The sequence below is a fragment of the Eleutherodactylus coqui genome, chromosome 2 (genome assembly GCF_035609145.1).
Source record: "Eleutherodactylus coqui strain aEleCoq1 chromosome 2, aEleCoq1.hap1, whole genome shotgun sequence".
NCBI classification, from domain to species: Eukaryota; Metazoa; Chordata; class Amphibia; order Anura; family Eleutherodactylidae; genus Eleutherodactylus; species Eleutherodactylus coqui.
In genome coordinates, this window is record NC_089838.1 from 6,989,656 (window position 1) to 7,009,156 (window position 19,501).

Below are 19,501 nucleotides of genomic sequence, written 5' to 3' on the forward strand. Positions count from 1 at the left end.
CGTGTTATAGTTTCGCTCTAGGATGGGTTTCTTGGAGGCTATATGAACTTCTGCCATGTTTTCGTTCGCTTCGTGTATTCCCCCCCCCCCCCCCCCCCTCCCCTGCATTGTGGAAACGCTACATTTTTTTCCGGAAATATTAACCTTAAAAATAAATGGCGTTGAAGCGACTCCTGTAGAGGGAAACGACCGCGGCGGGTTTCGTGCCGTAACTCGAAACTGCGGTTTTACTGCGGAAATTCAACAAGAAATCTGCAGCGTTTCCGCGGCCTCTGAACGCACGCAGGCACAGGAAGCGGCCGCAGCGCTCGCAATCAGCTGATCGTGGGGCTTTCCTGGAGGCGGACCACCGCCAGTCTGATGACCTGAATAGCGTAAAAAAAAAAAATGCCTCTACGGCTGCACGGCCAGAGAAACGCGCCGGGACCCTACAACCGCAGCTCCGCTTTAAACCGGTATTCCCATCTTGGCTATTCATGGCCAACATGAGAGAACTCGACCCGATGGCGGAAAACAGCGCGGTTCGCGTAGCACATATGCCTATAGCTGCTGGTTCTCGTGTAGCGACCGCCATGCAGAGGGTCGCTGTGCCAGAGGGTCGTTCCACCTCAAAGTGACGCATTTTTGTAACTGTGTGGCCATTAAAAATCAATTAGAAAACAGAAAAATCGGAACGTGAGGCGGGGCGATGCGGGTGTGTCAATAGCTGCGCCCTGTCCGGTGCATCGCGGCAACTTTGACCACTTGGTTACCTTTGGATGCAGCGTGGCCATATTGCGATCGTTAGCCGCCTGTCCTACTCATCTACAGCCTAGTTTGAAAAACGGAAGCGACTTTTCTTCTACCAGATGGAATGTTTTAGTCCGCCATCTTGGTTATCGCTTGGATGGCCAATATGGCGTCCTTGTACGTTGGCTGCAATATTATTCGTGACCCATTTTTTCCGAAAAACTGCTTGAACTATGAAAAATGCCTACAGGGGTTGAGGGGGAGGGGGGGGGGGGGTCACACGTTTCGGGGTCTGATGCAGATCCACACCAAAATCAATGGTATAATTTGCGCTGCTGGTTTTTATGTGACTCCGCATAATACGGAACGGGTTTTGCCGCCGATCCTCAGCAGGTTTCACTCTGTCAGCTATAAGGTGGCGCAGTGCTGCACGGAATTTGCTGATCTTGGTTTGGAAATCCCACACTAAATCGACTCCGTGTGAACGCACCATAAAGAGGATTTTTAAGAACCTCCCAGACGTTTGCAGGTGTTCGCCAGTTTTCCCTTTTTTTTTTTTTTTTTTTTTTTTTAAAAACACAAAAAATAAATTTCTGCAAAAAATCCCAGCAAATAGCCAAAAAAAAACAACTTTAAACGATCAGATGTGACCCCCGCCTGCAGAGGCCGCCCACACAGGACGGGATATTCGCTAACATTCACTGATTTTTGGTACAGAATTGGAAATGGCAAAATTCTGCCGGCGATTCCGCTTTAAAATCCTCAGCAGCGTGGAATTCAGGGACCGCGTATTCCGAAACGCTGAATAGTCCATCCCGTGTGGAAGGTCACCAAGGCCGGGTTAACAATAACATTTGCGCCACACTTTTGCGCTTTTTTAGGGTTTTGTGTTTGCACTTAGTACTGTACATTTTTGCGCACACAACCCCCCGCGGCCGCCTAGGTTGAGATGGCGGATGATGCGAACTCCTCTTATTTCTCTGTGCAAATGTGCAGGAAAATAGAACAGGCTGCGTGGTTTTTTTTTTTGTTTTTTTTTGTGCGACGGAATTGCGAACACGCCATACGTTCTTATGAACGAACCTATTGAAATCAATGGGTTCTATTCACTGCGTATTGCGTGCGCAAATGCGGTTGTGTGAATCCACCCTGAAGGGGTTGAAGAGGATTAGAGCCGCAGCGTCTCGCCTGTCCAGCCATTGTGTGCGGTATTGTAGTTCAGCCCCATCCGCAGGAATAGTCCTGAGCTGCAGTACCAGATACAACCCATAGACAGGTGTGGCGCTGGTGTTCGAAGAAAGCAGCCATGATGTTTTTCTAGTCCTGTAAACCCCTTTAAGGACTTCATACTGGTGGGCTTTTGGCAGATAAATGTCTCACTAAATACTTGCTGAGACTTGTAGTTCCCACCTTGGACGTCTGTCCTGATCTGCGGTTCTCCTCCTAATGTACGTCAAGATGTTTTGCTCAATTGTTCCCTGTGGTTTTCAATTAAAGTTGCAGTAGTCTTCCTCCTCCTCTTCCTCCTTACGTCTTGGTGATGTTTGGTAGTCGTTGATTTCGGCCTCCATTCTTATGCTAGCCACACATGCAATGAGATTTCCCATGATGCAACAGCTAAAGTTTCTGTTTCGTTTAAAAAATTTAAAAAAAAGGGTCCTTGGGCCCTGTCCTTTTTTTTCTGTGGGCGGGGCTAAATAAAACTGACAGTGGGAGGAGCTTCAAATTGATAGTAGTTACTAAAGAGGGTCAGAACTCCGCCCACTACTCTCCCCAACAAGGGGGCGTGTTGTAATCCATGTATGTGTGGCTATCATTACCTCTAATCTGACGGTGGTGGTGATTAGTTGGCCAATCCTGGTCCTTAATTATATGCAAATCATTAATGTGTCTTGCTTCATTAATGTGGCTGGGAATGACCTACCCATAGATGAGGTACACACCAAGGTAAATGGTCACGTGGGAGGGGGGTTGTTGACCTAATTCTGGTGACAGTAGCGGCCATCTTGGGTCTAGGGCCAGCACTACGCCGAATGTACATAGTCCGATCTGACCTGATAATCCGAAAGAGAAATGACTTGAGACGTTGCCAAAGCGGACGAGACGCGGCAGTTTGTTTTTGCCTAATTAGTAATAAAAGGTCTCCCATTGCTAACTGGAGCCCATCAGCAAGCAGGCCAACTGCTGTCTTATTAGGTGTCTCTATTTGGAATCCGGTTGTACAATGCAGTATTGGACGTTTGAGTACAAGTAGATCTGCCGACCTCCTTGCTGATTGTTTCCAGATAGGAACAAGTAGCTTTCACACAGCCCCATAGTCAGTATAGCGCAGGAGCGCCATCTCTGGTACGGCTGTGCGCCCGACAGTCCGGCTGGTATCTTACACCTACTTGTCTGGTAAGTATTGTTTGCGATGGCGTCCGCTGGAGCGCCGCTTTTGTACGAGTCACGGTGATGGTTGCTGATTTTAAAAAATGTTGTGTTTTTTCCCCCCCCTTTAACGTGCTGATTGCCTCCCACGCGTTCGCAGGTCGCAGCGGCATAAAATGTTAAGTGGCACCTTTTTTTCTACTACTGTGAAGTTATTTTGGGTAGTATTTATTTTTTTCCATTCACATCCGAAGCCGCCATCGCCTGATCCGTTATTCCACAGGAAGTTATCCACTAGTCGCCGACTATTACCCGCACATGTGGTCAGCTGAGCCAACCCTCAATGTGTATGGGGGATCAGGAGGAATGGCATTAAAGGGATTTTCCCAAAGACCTTAATCCCCTATGAGCCCCATGTGACTGGAGGGGGGGGCGCATGCGTGACCGCTACTTGATCCAGTTCCATCGGGCGGAGGAGGATCGCCGAGCACATCGAGCTCACTCCGTCCCGTAGAAGTGAATGCAGTGGAGGGCACGCCTGCACCCACCCCATTCACATGGGGCGTTCGGTGTTTTGGGGGTCCCGGTGGTTAGAGACCTCAGAGAACAGACTAGGAATGGGGGATACATTTCTTAAAGGGAATACCTTAGCTCCATGTAACTGTCATTGAGTTCCCATAATGCACTGCTGTCACCGGAATTCTGAATTTAGCTTTGGGAGTGAATGGAGAAGAGTATAGACTCTAGTAGCTTGCGGCTCCGTCCGCTTCATCCGCCAGCGCGTCCCTGACGGGAGATTTATCGGAGCGCTGATGGGTTATTACCCGCGCTGCTGCTCGTCTAACGGGCCGATGAATTAATAAACATCTCTTTAATATCCATGAGATTAGTCCAGAGGAAGGGCTGTATTTAATTTTACTTCTTTGTATCTTTTATATTGTTACATTTTTGATATTTTATCTTTTTTTTTATAACTTAAGGGGTTTTTATTTAGAGATTTATCGGGGGAGTTCTTATAATTTTTAGGTTTTTGTTTAACTTTTTATTTAGCCCATTTTTTTTTTCTTTAAGGTTTTTTGTTTATTTTAGATTTTTTTTTTTTTTAAGTTTTTCTTTTGTTTTCTAGATCTGCCATTCCCTGCGCCCTCTAGGTTTTTATTTAGATCATCCTTTTAGCATTTTTAAGAAATATTGAGGAAATGGCTCTAATTTTCTTTTGTGCTTTTTTTTTTTTTTTTTTCTCCGTTATAGATTGGTAGGCAAGCATTTGTCATTATATTATAAACCTTTTGTCCTGTCCAATAGGGAGCTGCGTAATAGCGCCATACATGCGGACAGGGTGGCTGTGTGATCTCCGCTGCTGCAATTATCACATTCTAATGGGAATCTGTGTTTAAGGGGGAATTCCATTGAGTTTTACTTTTTTGCATATTGGAAAGTGATATCTGAGCTCGGACTCTCACCATTCCTCAAATCGAGGCGCCTCAGTGCTCTATAGCGCAGCCGGACCCCTTCAGCACTACTCGGAAGCATCTGGTACTAGACATCTAAGACCAGCATCTGAGGGAGCCCCCTTCAGTTGCGCGGACCTGCATGGTGAGTGTTGGCACAGGGCTTCAGTGCTGGAGGCACTCCAGACCCTTCTATGCACAAACAGACCAGATCTGTCCATGTAAATGGGATGTGCTGCCAACAAGGATACCGGATTTCGGACTAGCAATCATTCATCCCCAATACAGACTGCAGCGCATAAGGAAAGCCCATTATACTCTGGCTCCGGTCTCTGGTGCTCCTCAAACGTCAGGAATGGTCTGTGTAAGAGCCTTAACTCGTAGAATATGGCTTCATGTATGGTCCTATAGTGCCCCAAGGTATAGTGCTGGGAACTTGATTTCTTCATTGGACGCACGGGCAGGTAACCGTAGGGGGTGATGGTTTTGCTCGTGGCCGACCCATAGAGAACTCTCACACATTCGGTACTTTTTATGCACTTGTCTTGTGATTTAGGTGAAAACTTTGACCAGAGCCCTGTGAGAAGAACCTTCAAGTCAAAAGTCCTCGCCCACTACCCTCAGAATGTGGAGTGGAACCCTTTCGATCAAGATGCTGTTAACATGGTAAGACCTAAATGATGACTGACCGAGCCTTGGTTACCCAAGAGCCGACCTCTAGTGCCTGCTGGTAGTCTGTGACCCATTTTATTAAATATTGCTGCATGTGCAAGATTTCTCTGCCAGGGGTTCTGGTGTCATGAATCTGGTGATGGTGGTGGCACTGTCAGTTGGGACTTGGCTACAAAGAAAGAATCGGGGCACTTTCCAGACCGGAGGCCGCCCCCCAGGGCACTTGCACTTGTCAGAATGCCCTGGCCGGGGTTTCATGGGCATGATTCTACCAACAGACTCCCTTTAAAACCTCTCGTGTTCTTGATCTTTGGTTAAAACGTCCTTTATAAAACTTGTGGAGTTTGTAGGATTTTCACCTTCAGATTCCTTTCCGGTTAAAGTCGTTGGCAGGCGCCGCCTGAGACCGCCTCGTTTATCCCTGGGACTTCAGTGCTGCTAATTACAACTGCTAACATCTTAAAATACTTCTCCAGAAAACACATTTTCATTGAGGGCAAGAAGTGATAAAACGCAGCAGAACTAATCTCCTTAATGTATTCCGCTTCTGATGAGTTGTTTTACCTCGGGTAATTATGTTTTTGGGAAATCAAATCTAAAACGTTGCGAGGCGATCATTTACATTCGCGGAAGAGGCAGAATATTTGGTTTTCTTGCAATTTTGAGCAGCAGATAAGTCGTTCATCATATTAAACCATGACAGACGTTACGCCTAGCTATGGATGATGGACTGGTGCAATGCTCTGCAGACGCTCCAGTTAAGGGGGTGCAATTCCACTGACTAGAGCAGGAAGCTGCTACACTGTTGCCCCTCATCCTAGCTGCCCTGTGTCCATAAATGACACAAGACCCCTTTATTTTCTGTTGTTGCTTCATTGGATGCTGGATAATCCCTTTAAACTCTTTATCTGGCCATGCACATCGGATAGCTGGCGGACAATTCTTAGGTTGGCCTGACTGCTATCCCTGCCGCACCTTTACATACACCCTTGGCTCGACCATATTGGATGTGTTCTGAGAGGGAAGCAAAGCCCCATCAGGCTCTTGCAGCAGAGGTTTGTCTCCCCTGAAAGCAAAAGGATCGGGCATTTTGAAATCCGGCGGGCACCCACGATCCTGGTGGTTCCCGAATTAATGGAGTGGCGGTCAGGCACAAGCAAACCACCATTACATGAATTTCAATGGGACTGCCAGAGATGATGGAGTTCAAGCATTCAGCTATCTCTGGTGGTCCCATCAAAATGACTATGCACAGTAGTGACCACCGTTCCAATAATTTGGAACCCTTCTAGATCCCTTTGTGATCTGTGGGGGTTTCGTCAGTGGGACCTGCTCCAATCAGATACTTATCTCCTCTCTGGGTATAGGTGATAACTTTAATTTCATGGGACGACCCCTTTTAACCCCTTCCGTGACAGGTTTATTATTACCATGTCATGCCTCACAGGGCAGGTTTTTTAAATGAGTCCACAATGCTATTTAATCTCGCAAGTATTAATTAAGGAATGCAACAATCACATTGCAACACTGTACTACTGTGGCAGTTGGTATGATGGCAGGGAAATCTCTTGGCTTGCTGCACTGAGTATGCAGTAAAAACCCTGGAAGATTTCAGATGAATGCTCAGTGCTCTGCACATTTCAGCACTAGAGCTGTCCACGGAAATCTTCCGGGGTTTAACTGCATGGTCAGTGCAGCAAGTCCTGAAGATTTTCCGGGCGTGCCACTAAAGGGGTTAATGGGTGGGAGAATAGTGTTCCCTGTGGCAAGATGTCTTTAAAAGACCAAATGTTTCTTTTTGGTAATGTGGATTTAAAGGGACATGAACTCTGTTTTCTCCAGCAGAGCGTATAAAACTATTGCTCCCTGTTATCAGCTATTCCAGGCTAGGTAGAGTCTGATTGTAGTGTTCTGTCCTCGAATGACTAACTGTATTTCTAGAAATTTCTCTGCCTCCAGGCTCACTAGGTTCTGACCCCATATTGCTAGTGTTGAGGACCCCCAGATACATATCGGCTGCTGCACTATTATCACAGACCCCTATAATGAATATTGAACCCCCGCTCTTGTTTTCCGCAGCTCTGCATGCCCAAAGGCCTTTCCTTCCGGACGCAGGCCGACAACAGGGACCCCCAGTTCCACTCCTTCATCATCACGCGAGAAGACGGCTCCAGGACCTACGGCTTCGTCCTCACGTTCTTCGAGGAGGTGACGAGTAAGCAGATATGCACGGCCATGCAGACTCTCTATCAGATGCACAACGCGGAGCAGTGCAACAGCGTCTACGCCTCGTCCTCGTGCAGCATGGACTCCTTGGCGAGCAGCGTGGACGATGGCGACGCCACTTCTCTAGCCAAGCTCCAGCGCTACAACTCTTACGATATCAGCAGGGACACGCTCTACGTATCCAAATGTATATGTCTGATCACCCCCCTCCCGTTCATGCAGTCCTGCAAGAAGTTCCTGACTCAACTTTACAAAGCCGTCACGTCCCCGCAGCCGCCGCCGCTACCTCTGGAGAGTTACATCCATAATGTCCTCTACGAGGTGCCGCTGCCGCCCCCTGGGAGGTCGCTGAAGTTTTACGGTGTGTACGAGCCTATTGTTTGCCAGCGGCCGGGACCTAATGAACTCCCCTTGTCTGATTACCCCCTGAGGGAGACCTTTGAGTTGCTGGGACTGGAGAACCTGGTCCAGCTCTTCACTTGTGTGTTACTGGAGATGCAGATCCTGCTCTACTCGCAAGGTAGGTCCAACTTTAGCCCTCACTGTTGTGTGCTATCTATGGGATGGGGGATAGCTTCATGACCAATGGGGGTCTGACTGCTGGGACCTTTGCTGATTGTGAGAATGGGGGTCTCGAAGACCCACGCATGGAATGGAGGTCGTGCATGCGTCCCCTCCGCTCCATTCATGGATCTGTGGGCGTCCCAGTGGTTGGACATCAACAAATTATACTCCTATCTCGTGGATAAGGGGATAACTGTCCTATATGTCCAAGATGCCATTATGTTACATAGGTCTACTTTAGTGTGTGGGTTTTCTCTCTTTTTTTTTTTTTCCTCTCTCGCAGTGAAGCGCCGCCTGCTCCTGCACCCCTCGGCTGCCGGTGCGGCTTTGCGCCGCCTGCTCCTGCGCCCCTCGGCTGCCGGTGCGGCTCTGCGCCGCCTGCTCCTGCGCCCCTCGGCTGCCGGTGCGGCTCTGCGCCGCCTGCTCCTGCGCCCCTCGGCTGCCGGTGCGGCTCTGCGCCGCCTGCTCCTGCGCCCCTCGGCTGCCGGTGCGGCTCTGCGCCGCCTGCTCCTGCGCCCCTCGGCTGCCGGTGCGGCTCTGCGCCGCCTGCTCCTGCGCCCCTCGGCTGCCGGTGCGGCTCTGCGCCGCCTGCTCCTGCGCCCCTCGGCTGCCGGTGCAGCTCTGCAAGCGTTTTACATCAACTAGTGAACTAGATTTAGTGTGCTCTTTTTCTGCAGTAGCTAAGATCAGAATTAATAAGCGTGACTTACTGTTCTCACTACGGTAGGTCTCCTGCATCCCCTGAAGTAACCCCCACATTAGTCCTCGGCGGCACTGGATGACCCGTAAACTGCGCTTCGTAGGGTCTTTCCCTTCCCTCCCTTCCAGCAGATGTGCAGCTTATAAATCCGAGGTGTCAGAAGTGCGCGGTTTAAGGCGTCTTATTTATGCGGGACGGAATTAGCGGTTTCTGAGCCTCGGCACATTAGTCAATCTAGGCCACGCTGCTCCCTTGTCAGCAGAGTCGGGGCTTACAGTGTAACACGTAATCATGACTTGTCAGAAGTTTTGATTGGTGGGGGTCCGGGAGCTGAGACCCCCAGCGATTGCTAAAATGAAGAGGCAGAAGCACTCAGTGGAGCGCGGTGTCTATTTGGCGGCTATCAGCGAGCCGCGTGCGAACTCCATAGACTTTATAGGAAACCCGTGCATTGCTCTGAGCAACGGAACAGCCGAGCCCTTCTATGCTTCTGGTTTACTGATCACGGGGGTCTCGGCGTCCGTAACCCCACCCATCATTACTTTGAGGACCAATCATGGCATTTATATGCTACAGTCAAAACTGATGGGCATTAACTGCAGTGATTGGCGCGGGCGCTGACCGCAGCTGTTGCCGTTGGGCGTCCGCTTATACCGGCTGTGTATGGAGGGGGATCGGTCCTGCTCCGTACAAACCCAGCGTACTCCGGGCGGACATATACACCCTGTTGCGCGGAAGGGTTACGTTCAGACTCGTGCCGCGGATCGATGGGAATACCCGTGTGAACACGGCCTTACGGTCCCGCAGGATTGTTCCCCGCTCTTGTAGTTCCATGACCCGTCCGATTAAATGCGTCTCGCAGCTACAAAATGACGGCCCTTGTCTGTTCAAGATGTTAATCCACGGCCATATTTCACCCAATATGGCAGCCATATTGGTTAGAGAGAGAGAGAACGCCTCTCAGATGTTCGTGCTTTTTGCGTCTTATTCTTTTTTTTTTTTTTTAACCCTTTCTGTTCCTCGCAGATTACCAGCGGCTGATGACTGTTGCAGAGGGGATAACCTCGCTCCTCTTCCCCTTCCAATGGCAGCACGTCTATGTCCCCATCCTGCCGGCCTCCCTGCTCCACTTCCTTGACGCTCCTGTGCCGTACCTGATGGGCCTGCAGTCAAAAGAAGGCACGGACCGCTCCAAGCTGGAGCTCCCGCAGGAGGTAGGTTACCGCATGTAAGCTCCCGGACCCCTGAATGGCAAAGTGGTTGAGAGGCAGGAGAGGTACTGACTCAGGAGTGACGGGTAGCTTCATGCGCAGTATTGCATGTTGTGGCGTGTCCTCGCAGGAGAAGGAAATGCTGAGTAATTGTGAGGTAAGGGGTCACAGCGGTGTCTTGTGACGGGGTCGGCGAGGTGTCTTGTTGACCTCTTCCCTAGATGGCGGTGCCTTGGTTCATGACTCAGAACATTCAGTCTCTGCAGCGGACATTGAACTATGACGGAAAGCTCTTAGATAACACAGAGGAGTCTCTTAAAGGGGAAGGCTGCCAAACTTAACAAAAAAATGATAGTAGTATGGGGTGTTATTGGTGCTGGATTTGGGGGTTTTCCAACACTAAACTATTGATGACGCATCCTCAGGGCTGGTCCATCCATAGTTGGTCGACAGGGATCATGAGTGACAGATCCCCACCAATCAGCTTATTATAGTGACCGCAGCTCTTCGGTGAGCGCTGCTTTCACTTTGATCCATATCGGTCACAGCGCCATTTATTATATAGTGGCCAAGCCTGGTATCGCAGCTGTGTCCTATCCAGGTGAATGGTACTGAGCTGCTCTCGGCTCACATGCATGATGAACGTGACATCACTGGCCTGAGCGTAGGGTTCCCAAAAGGCAGACCCCCAATGATCAAGTATTGATGACCTATCCTACCTGAATGACATCACTGAATGGCTGTGATTGGTTTAGCGACCGCCGGATCTGATTGGCGGCACTCAATCCAATCACAGCGCTTACAGGAGGTGGGGTAGTCAAAGCGCCTTTATCAGGAGAAGAGAATCCGGTCAGCGCTGAGAACTGCAGCCTGACACAGCGCCAGAGACAAGCGCGAGGGACATAGATGTCGGCGGCTAGGTGAATATTGCTTTTTTAAAAAATCTCATTGCTTATACTCACCTAGCCGCCGCGTCTGTGTCCTCGCGCTCCTGCAGTTCTCAGCGCTGACAGGATTCTTCTCCTGGTAACTGCACTTTGAAAACCCCGCCACTGCTAAGCGCGGTGATTGGATTGAGCACTAGCCAATCAGATGGCGCCATCGAGCGAACCAATCACCGCGCTTACCGGAGGCAGGGTATTCAAAGCCCCGTTACCAGGAGAAGAGAATTCTGTCAGCGGTGAGGACTGCAGCAGCTCCGGGACCAACGCGAGGGACATTGACGCCGGCGGCTCGGTAAGAATAAGACCCCCTCCCGAAAATAAGACAGGCGAAAATTCTTAGTGGTCTTTGTCATGCGCACCCCCTCCACCCTGCACCAGGTATAACAGCCTTCAGTCAGTAGTATTCCCCTGGTGACTGCTCTCCTTCAGTCTCGTGTATTACAGCACTGCGGTCTTACGTGGGCGCCAGTGAGTCATCTGCTGGGATGATGTATGTATACACTATGCAGATTATCCTTTTTGTATCCTTATGTGGATGCAAATTAAAGTGATTCAGCCGGTTTGAGCGGCGGCCGTCTCCTGCCGGCTCCACACGCTCACTTCTGGCACGAAGCGAGACTTAAAGGGACCCTAAAGCTGATAATGGGCAGTGGCGCTTTTATCCAAATCCACTGCCGATCTGTGGGACGCTGTTCTTTGGCTTCGCCCTGTAGAAGAGCAGCGGCCGAAGTGACATCCTGCCGCTCATCTCTTGTGTTCTGCTGAAGTCACTGTATTTAAAGGGCTTTTCCAATTCGGGACCGGGCAAGAGATGGTTAAAAATTGAAAAAACCCATTATTAGGCCGTGTTATAGAGACGCCGATCAGTTGACGAACGAGCCTTTGGTTATCCATCAGATGATTGGCTGAAGGTCTTACCGTGTGGCGGAGATGTACGGATGGCCTGCGGGGTTAAACACTCAGAATTAGGATAAGCTCGGTCCACGTAAATGAAAATTGAACGATTGGGTCCGAGAATTCGGCGGGTGTAATGGCGTTCTTCGGGGACGTAGTGCAGAATATGCTGTGGATTTTGGTGCGGATCTGTATCAAAATCTCTGAAACTTCGGTGTGGATCGAAGGGGGACGTCTGCAGCAGATCTGCCCCCGTTCCGCCACGTGTAAATGTAGCCTTATGCCGCTCTCACACATCAACGCGGTGCTGTGCCACGATTTTACTCTCACTTTAGCGCACCCCATCATTGTGATGTGTGATAAGGTGCGCCAAATGGACAAATATAGAACGGACTCCGCTTGAAAATCGCGGGTTCTTGAACGCATGTCTGCGAGGCCCCATTGATCTCAATGAGCATGTTATACCGCGATTAACGAGTGAAAGCGCCTGTGTGAGAACACGTTAGTCCTACTAATTCCTCGCTACCCATCTCTGAGAAGCGGCAGCGGTAATATGTCCATATACACTTGTGATAACAGTAGCCAATCGCTAGCCGCCTTCTTGAGCTGTATAGTGGACAGTGATTGGCTGCAGTGAACAAGTGGCTTTACAGAAAGTCGCCGCTGTTAACAAAGGATGGAGTGGCGGTACGGACGGGGGCGGAGCCGTGGAAGACAATCTCCTGGCTGGGCCATTCCGTGTTATGATAGAACCAAATGGCGCTGAATAGAGGCCATTTACTTTACCCCACCCCGGGACGTAAACGTACATCCTAGCTGGGAAGGATTTCCGGCAAATAGATGCTAATTTTAAGTCCTATGGATGCTGTGGGCTTTATCTGTGACGGACAGCCGGCCTCACCGCACAACAGCGGGGATCGCCGAGAACGCCATCAATGTTGATGGCAGCCTGTAAAGTGTTCAGACGGCCCTTTGACATGATCATCCCTCTGCCATGTAATTGCGGAGGGGTGATTGGGTCCCATGGGAATCGGACACTGGACAATGGTGTCCAGGTCTGCCGTGGCCTTCAAAAGAAGAACCTTTTTGGATCAATAATCGAAAATCCTAATAAAATATAGAATTTTTGCCCTGTCATAATCGACCCAACACGCAGAAAACGTGCGGCTACCCCGTTCCTTTCAGGCAGCTCCACCGATTGGGTTCCTGTCATCCTGGCTGGTATTTGACGTTTTGTGCAGGACTCTCATCTGGCATTTCGTGCCCGATTTGATCTGGAGGCTCGTCACATCTGAGCCCCTACTCCATAGACTTCTATGGGGATTTTGGTCCATTGGGACAGAAGTCATGTGACTTGTATTGCGAGCAGCAACCCCTTGGCTACGTATGATTGGCACGTCCATAAGGGGATTACGGGATGAGCTTTCATTATCTTATCAAGGCGCCGTCTCACAATTCAGGCCGAAGGTCAGAGTCCTCTAAATATAAGCAGTCTAGGAGCGAGTGATACGGTACCAGAGTCTACAGTCTTCAGCAGCTGCTTCCGACGCGACGCACCCCCTTCCCCCCCCCCCCTCCTCCTCACACAAGACGCTCCCGTCCGAAATCCCCTTCGCTCGTTCAGCAGTAGAGCTGGGGAGTAATGCGGATCATTCTTCAGCTTATTGCAGTGTATCACTCGTAGGATATACGGACGCAGCTGTGCATTATGGGTAACACGAGATGCTCTAGTGAGGATCCAGACGCGGGATACATTATGAATGGGTGACTAACGACCGTGTGACTGCTGTCCGGGAGAACGGCCTCACTGAAGGGAAACTTGATTACCGTGCTGTACAGCTGAACATGCGTAGCTTGCCGTCTGCTCGGCGCACGGATGGGCATACGGAGTGTGGCTATAAGTCAGTTATTTAACCCCTTCCTGCCCCAAGGTGTGTTAATGTACGTCCTGGCTGCGAAGCCGCTCATGCGAATAGACGTACGTTTTATGTCCGATAGATAGCTCCGACTGACTAACACCCCACTGCATCACCGATCCCCGCTGTTAGCCTGATTGTGCCATGTAAAGGACTCGCAGAAAAAGGGCGCTCCCTCTTTGACGTCATTGGTCCTCTGCTAAGTAATTGCGGAGGACCGACTGATTGCCATGACAACCGGATGCCGGACCATCGGGTTCTGGATCTGTCACTAATGAGCAGCGATAATACATTGCAGTACCGAAGTACTGCAGTGTATTATCATTGTGATCGTAGCATCGCAGGTTCAAGTCCCCTGCAAAGATGCAAAAAATGAATTTGATGTATAATTTCATTTTCATGATGGAATCCAGAGAACTACGTGTCCCAGCCATTGTAACGGGAATACCGCGCAGATTCTAAACCCTTTTTTTCGTGTGTCCCCTCCCCCCCCCTTGACATATGATCTCCTTTCAGACAATGTATTGGCCCATTAATGCTCAGTCTTGTTCACGCCATTGAAATCAAGGTTGGAAAAATCTGACGCGAATTTCATTGAAAATTCATATCAGAAATCCCTGGATGTTCATTGAGGCCACGGATCCACACGCCGATGTGCCCACTCAATACGGGGCAGGCTACAACTGGAAATCCCATTGAGACACGGAGTTGATGCGGAATCCACAGTGCAATCCACTACATGAAGAAGGTCAAAATGCACAATCCACGTGCAGATCCATGGCAGCCGCACGAGCAGATCCGCCGGTCAGACAAGTTTGCCATGAATTGATCTGTTGGATTTTCCTGACGCAGGTCCCTCAGTATGAACATGGCGTTGTCTACTGTAGTCTCTCTAGAAAAGTGGCAGCAAGTGTCTTTCCCCTGCAGTGCCTCTGCAGGAGACAGCAAGCATTACACAGTCCTCATTAAATTCAATGGTCCTTGTAATAATACACAATGTGTTGGGTCCTCCAGAGACAAATGCTCTTTCTAGTAGATGAAGGTCCTACATTGGGGACCCCCGTTAACAGAGAATGCTCATATTTGAAAATGTGTTTTCTGAACTAGACCTCCCCTTTAAGGCACCCTCTTGTTTTTATGCATTGGGATCAGGAGCCCCCAGGGCTGTCATAACTGATTTGCTTATCAAGGCGTGTTTGTGGCACGCCCTAATAGACTGCCTGTCAGAATGCAGTGTTATGGTATTGCAGTATACTCTGAGTAATCAGACTATTGCAAATTGTGTAAAAATGAGTTAAAAAAAACTATTAAAATATCTAAAAGCCAATACGTTGTTTTTTTAATAAAAGTTAAATAACAGAAAAACACCAACAATAGAGTGATCAAAAAGTAGAATAAATTCCAAAATGATACCAATAGAAACCGCGGGACGTGCGCACCGCCATGGGACGTTCAGATAAAAACCCCTTTAAGGCCTTCCCACTTTCCTGTAACATCCATATGGGTTAACGGGGTTGTCCCAGAGTCGCCGTTCATCACCTATCTGCAGGATGGACAATAAGCGCATGATTGCTGGGATCCCTTTGTGGGAAGGAGGCGGTACTGCGCATGCGTTACTAGCACTCTGTGCACTTCTATGGGACTGGTGGACGTCGCGCCTGCGCACTCCTCCATCCACACGGGAAATTCATGGAGCGCCATGTCCGTGTTCGTTAGGGGACGCCGTGATCATACACTCATCCCCTTCCTCCCCGGGTGACAGGAGACTTCCTGTCCACTGACTAGTCTTAGGACCGTATTTGACGACCTGCGTTGACCTTCTCGTTGCAGGCTAACCTCTGTTTTGTGGACATCGACAACCACTTTATCGAGCTCCCGGAGGAATTTCCGCAGTTCCCAAACAAACTGGAGTTCATCCAGGAAATCTCTGAAGTTCTCCTGAACTATGGAATTCCCCCGGAGGGGAACCTACACTGCAGCGAGAGCGCCACCAAGCTGAAGAGCCTCATGTTAGACGACTTGGTCAACGACAAACAGAACGGGAACCTTTCCAGTCCCAACATAAACATGTATGAGCTGCTGAAGGGGAACGAGACTATGGCGCGGCTGGAAGCCCTGACCAAAAGGACGGGGATCAAAATGGATAAGATCAGTATCTGCGTCCCGCTGACGGACACGGAGGATGTCCACAAGCTGCAGTGCGCGGAGGAGGAACTGAAGGACTACAAACTCAACGTGCAGATCCGGGAAGTGTTCGCTAATCGCTTCACACAGATGTTTGCCGACTACGAGGCCTTCGTCATCCAAGCCGCACACGACATGGAGTCCTGGCTCACCAACCGGGAGCAGATGCAGAACTTCGACAAGGTGACGTCAATGATGACTGATATTCTTGTGTTACATTTAAAGGCTATATCTGCTGTTTGTAGCTTTTGTAAATACAATATGTAGCCTTTATTTATCCTAGGTTACATCCTCCAGAGCTGCACTCATTATTCTGCTGCTGGAGTCACTGTGTACATACATTACTTATCCTGTACTGATCCTGAGTTACATCCTGTATTATACTCCAGAGCTGCACTCACTATTCTGCTGGTGGAGTCGCTGTATACATACATTACTTATCCTGTACTGACCCTGAGTTACATCCTGTATTATACTCCAGAGCTGCACTCACTATTCCGCTAAGGGAGTCACCGTGTACATACATTACTTATCCTGTACTGATCCTGAGTTACATCCTGTATTATACTCCAGAGCTGCACTCACTATTCTGCTGGTGGAGTCACTGTGTACATACATTACTTATCCTGTACTGCTCCTGAGTTACATCCTGTATTATACTCCAGAGCTGCACTCACTATTCTGCTGGTGGAGTCACTGTGTACATACATTACTTATCCTGTACTGCTCCTGAGTTACATCCTGTATTATACTGCAGAGCTGCACTCACTATTCTGCTGATGGAGTCACTGTGTACATACATTACTTATCCTGTACTGATCCTGAGTTACATCCTGTATTTTACTCCAGAGCTGCACTCACTATTCTGGTAATTTCTTAGAAACTGTCAATAAGCTTGCTGTAAAGAACACCCCTAATGGCTTCTCTGAGCTTCCATAACGCAGGAGAGCAGTTAGTTTTTCTTCCTACATTGAATCCCTACGTGGCGCCTGCTGTAAGGATGTTGGTTCCAGAATGCAAATCGCCAAAACAAGCAGTAAATTCTGTAAGATTTCAGCTCTGAAGGCTGCAGATTAGTTAATGCAGCTCTGGAGTATGATACAGGCTGTAATCCAGGATCCGTGGCAGATTTCCTGCTCCCGTCAGCAGTAATGCCCCCTCCTCTCTTGCAGGCCTCCTTCCTGTCGGATCAGCCCGAGCCGTACCTCCCGTTCCTCTCCCGATTCATCGAGACGCAGATGTTCGCCACGTTCATCGACAACAAGATCATGTCGCTGTGGGAGGAGAAGGATCCGCTGCTCCGGGTGTTCGATTCGCGCATTGAGAAGATCCGGCTTTACAACGTGAGGGCGCCGGCCATTCGAACCTCCACTTACCAGTCGTGTACCACCCTGAAAGAGGCCGGTATGTGACCGCACAGTTAGTTGCTATGGACAACAGCAGGCGGCAATCACATAAATGCATGCTACTGTTAGAAGCACGATACTAGGAGAACTTCATCGCCCGCGATCATTATGTATGAAGTCCGTATCCATTGCTCACTGCCTTATCTGTGTGTCAGTCTAAACTGTGACTAGCATTCTACTCTGGATCATTAGTGCTGCCACTCGGTACCAGGTTCAGCAGTGTTGTAGCAAACTAAATTTTGGGTTAATGCATCAGAAAGTCAATTTAACCCTTCAGTGACCTGGCCTATTTCAGGGCTTGGGTGCAACTTTTTTTGGGGGGGGGGGGAGGGGAAATTTTCATCTCCTTTACTCGTCAGCATGGCCGTATGAGGGATTTTGTTTTGCGTGACTAGCTGTTTTTTATTGGGACCAATTTGGAGTACAAATGGATTTTTTTAAATCATTTATTGCGCTTTTGGTTTTTTTTGGGAGGTAAAATTAAAAAACGAGAAAAAGTGTTCAATTTATCATACGGGTTATCGTGGACGCCATGATGCCGAATGTGGGGTGTTTTGTTTTGTTTTTTTGTTATTAACCCCTTTAGCGGTGTGGCCTTCCCCCCCGCCCTTTTAATAAATCGTAACAGGACAAGTTGTATTTTTGAATGGTACTACTTAATGTACTGAAAAACTTTTACAAAATTCCAAATGGAGTGAAATGAAAAAAAAACCGACATTCCGCCATCCATGCGTGCGTCTTGTTTCTATGGCGCACAAACTGCAACAAAAATGAGCTGATAACTTTATTCTAGGCGTCAGTACGACTGCCACGATACCAAACTCGTATAGTGTTTTTTTTGTTTTTTTTTTTTTAGTCCCCCTGGGCGACCACAACTTGCGGTGCTTTGATTGCTCCTGCAGTATGACATCATGCTATAGCATTACATCATACTGCAATCTGACAGGCAGCCTATCAAGCCACCCCACGGGGACGGCTTGATAGGCAGTCTGCTAAGGCAGCCCTGGGGCCTTTCAGGAGACATGACACCCACACGACTCCCTGCGATCTCATGTAGGGGGGGGCGTACGGGATCCCCAAACATCGTTCAGTGGATTTAAATGCCGCACAGCTAATTGCAACTATTGTCCGTTGGTGTCAGCTGTAATAAACAGCTGATGCCCGTGCTGTATGAAGAGAGGTTGCCCCTCGATTTCTCTTCATGCATACGCTGCCGATACAGGCCGTCAAAAGGCGTATCAATGGTCATTAAGGGGTTAAACAAAGAGGAAAAATGTGAAAAATTGTGTTTGTTTTTCTACAATTCTTACGTGTTTATTTTTTTTTTTACTTTTTATGTCCCTGTAGGGGACTCGAACCTGTAAACCTTTGATCACACTGATCACACTTTGCAGTATAGAAGCACTGCAATGTATTATCACTAATAGTGATCATAGGCCATGGCATGGTTGGCAGGGCACCCCATCGGCCCTTTGACATCATCAACCCTCCCTACATAATGCCAGAGGGGGCGCCCTTCCTCTGCGAACCCTTTACATGCCGCAATGAACATTAATTGTGTAATGTAAGGGGTTAACAGTGGGAGGCCGGCTGTCAGTCACACACTGCTCCAGCTGCGGATGGTGCCGCCTCAGCTTGCGCCATCCATAGGACATAAGTTTACATCCATTTGGGGAACCCCCTCCCCAGCCAGGATGTCCTTGGGAGGTGAGGGGTTAACTAGCATGAATCTCTACAGCGGAGGGTTTCCTGTAGTATTTCTCGCGCTCCAGTAGTAATCGGAATAAGTGCGGGACGCGCGGCCGCCGCACAGCAGATTGCTCAGCAAGCGCTTCGGACAAGTCGACGCTTTGACTTAGTGAGGCGTCAGCCGGCTTGGAATCCTTTCGCTGCAGGGGCCGCATTGCATCATGGGAGGAGACATTCGTTTGTGTGGTAACTGCGCCGTGTTGCGGTAAATTTTTTAATAATTTTTTTCTTTTTCAGTTCTGAAAAATCAGGCTGATTTTCGGGGTGTTTATTTATTTTTTAAATCGCACCCATAGATTTGAATGATCGATTCCCATCCAGACATCCTATATGGTGCCTATGCTATGGATAGGCGCTTCTCCCTGCACACCAGCGGAAGTCAATCGTGATTTCCGCTCGCGGGGGAAAAATCGCAGACTGTTGCATTTTAGTGCGTATTCCGCACGGGCAGCTTATATAAGTCAATGGAAGCCGTCCGACCTGCG

General features: G+C 49.0%; 1 protein-coding gene across 2 annotated transcripts in view; it reads left to right on the plus strand.

Moving 5' to 3' along the window:
- The window catches only part of DENND5B (DENN domain containing 5B), a 92,206-nt gene that overhangs the window by 24,939 nt on the left and 47,766 nt on the right, over nucleotides 1–19,501 (plus strand). For both annotated transcript variants that reach the window (XM_066590235.1, XM_066590236.1), the window contains 5 exons: nucleotides 5,107–5,216; nucleotides 7,302–7,968; nucleotides 9,739–9,926; nucleotides 15,508–16,044; nucleotides 17,034–17,265. In XM_066590235.1, coding sequence (XP_066446332.1) covers nucleotides 5,107–5,216; nucleotides 7,302–7,968; nucleotides 9,739–9,926; nucleotides 15,508–16,044; nucleotides 17,034–17,265 — 1,734 coding nt within the window. The remainder of the gene's footprint in view (nucleotides 1–5,106; nucleotides 5,217–7,301; nucleotides 7,969–9,738; nucleotides 9,927–15,507; nucleotides 16,045–17,033; nucleotides 17,266–19,501) is intronic.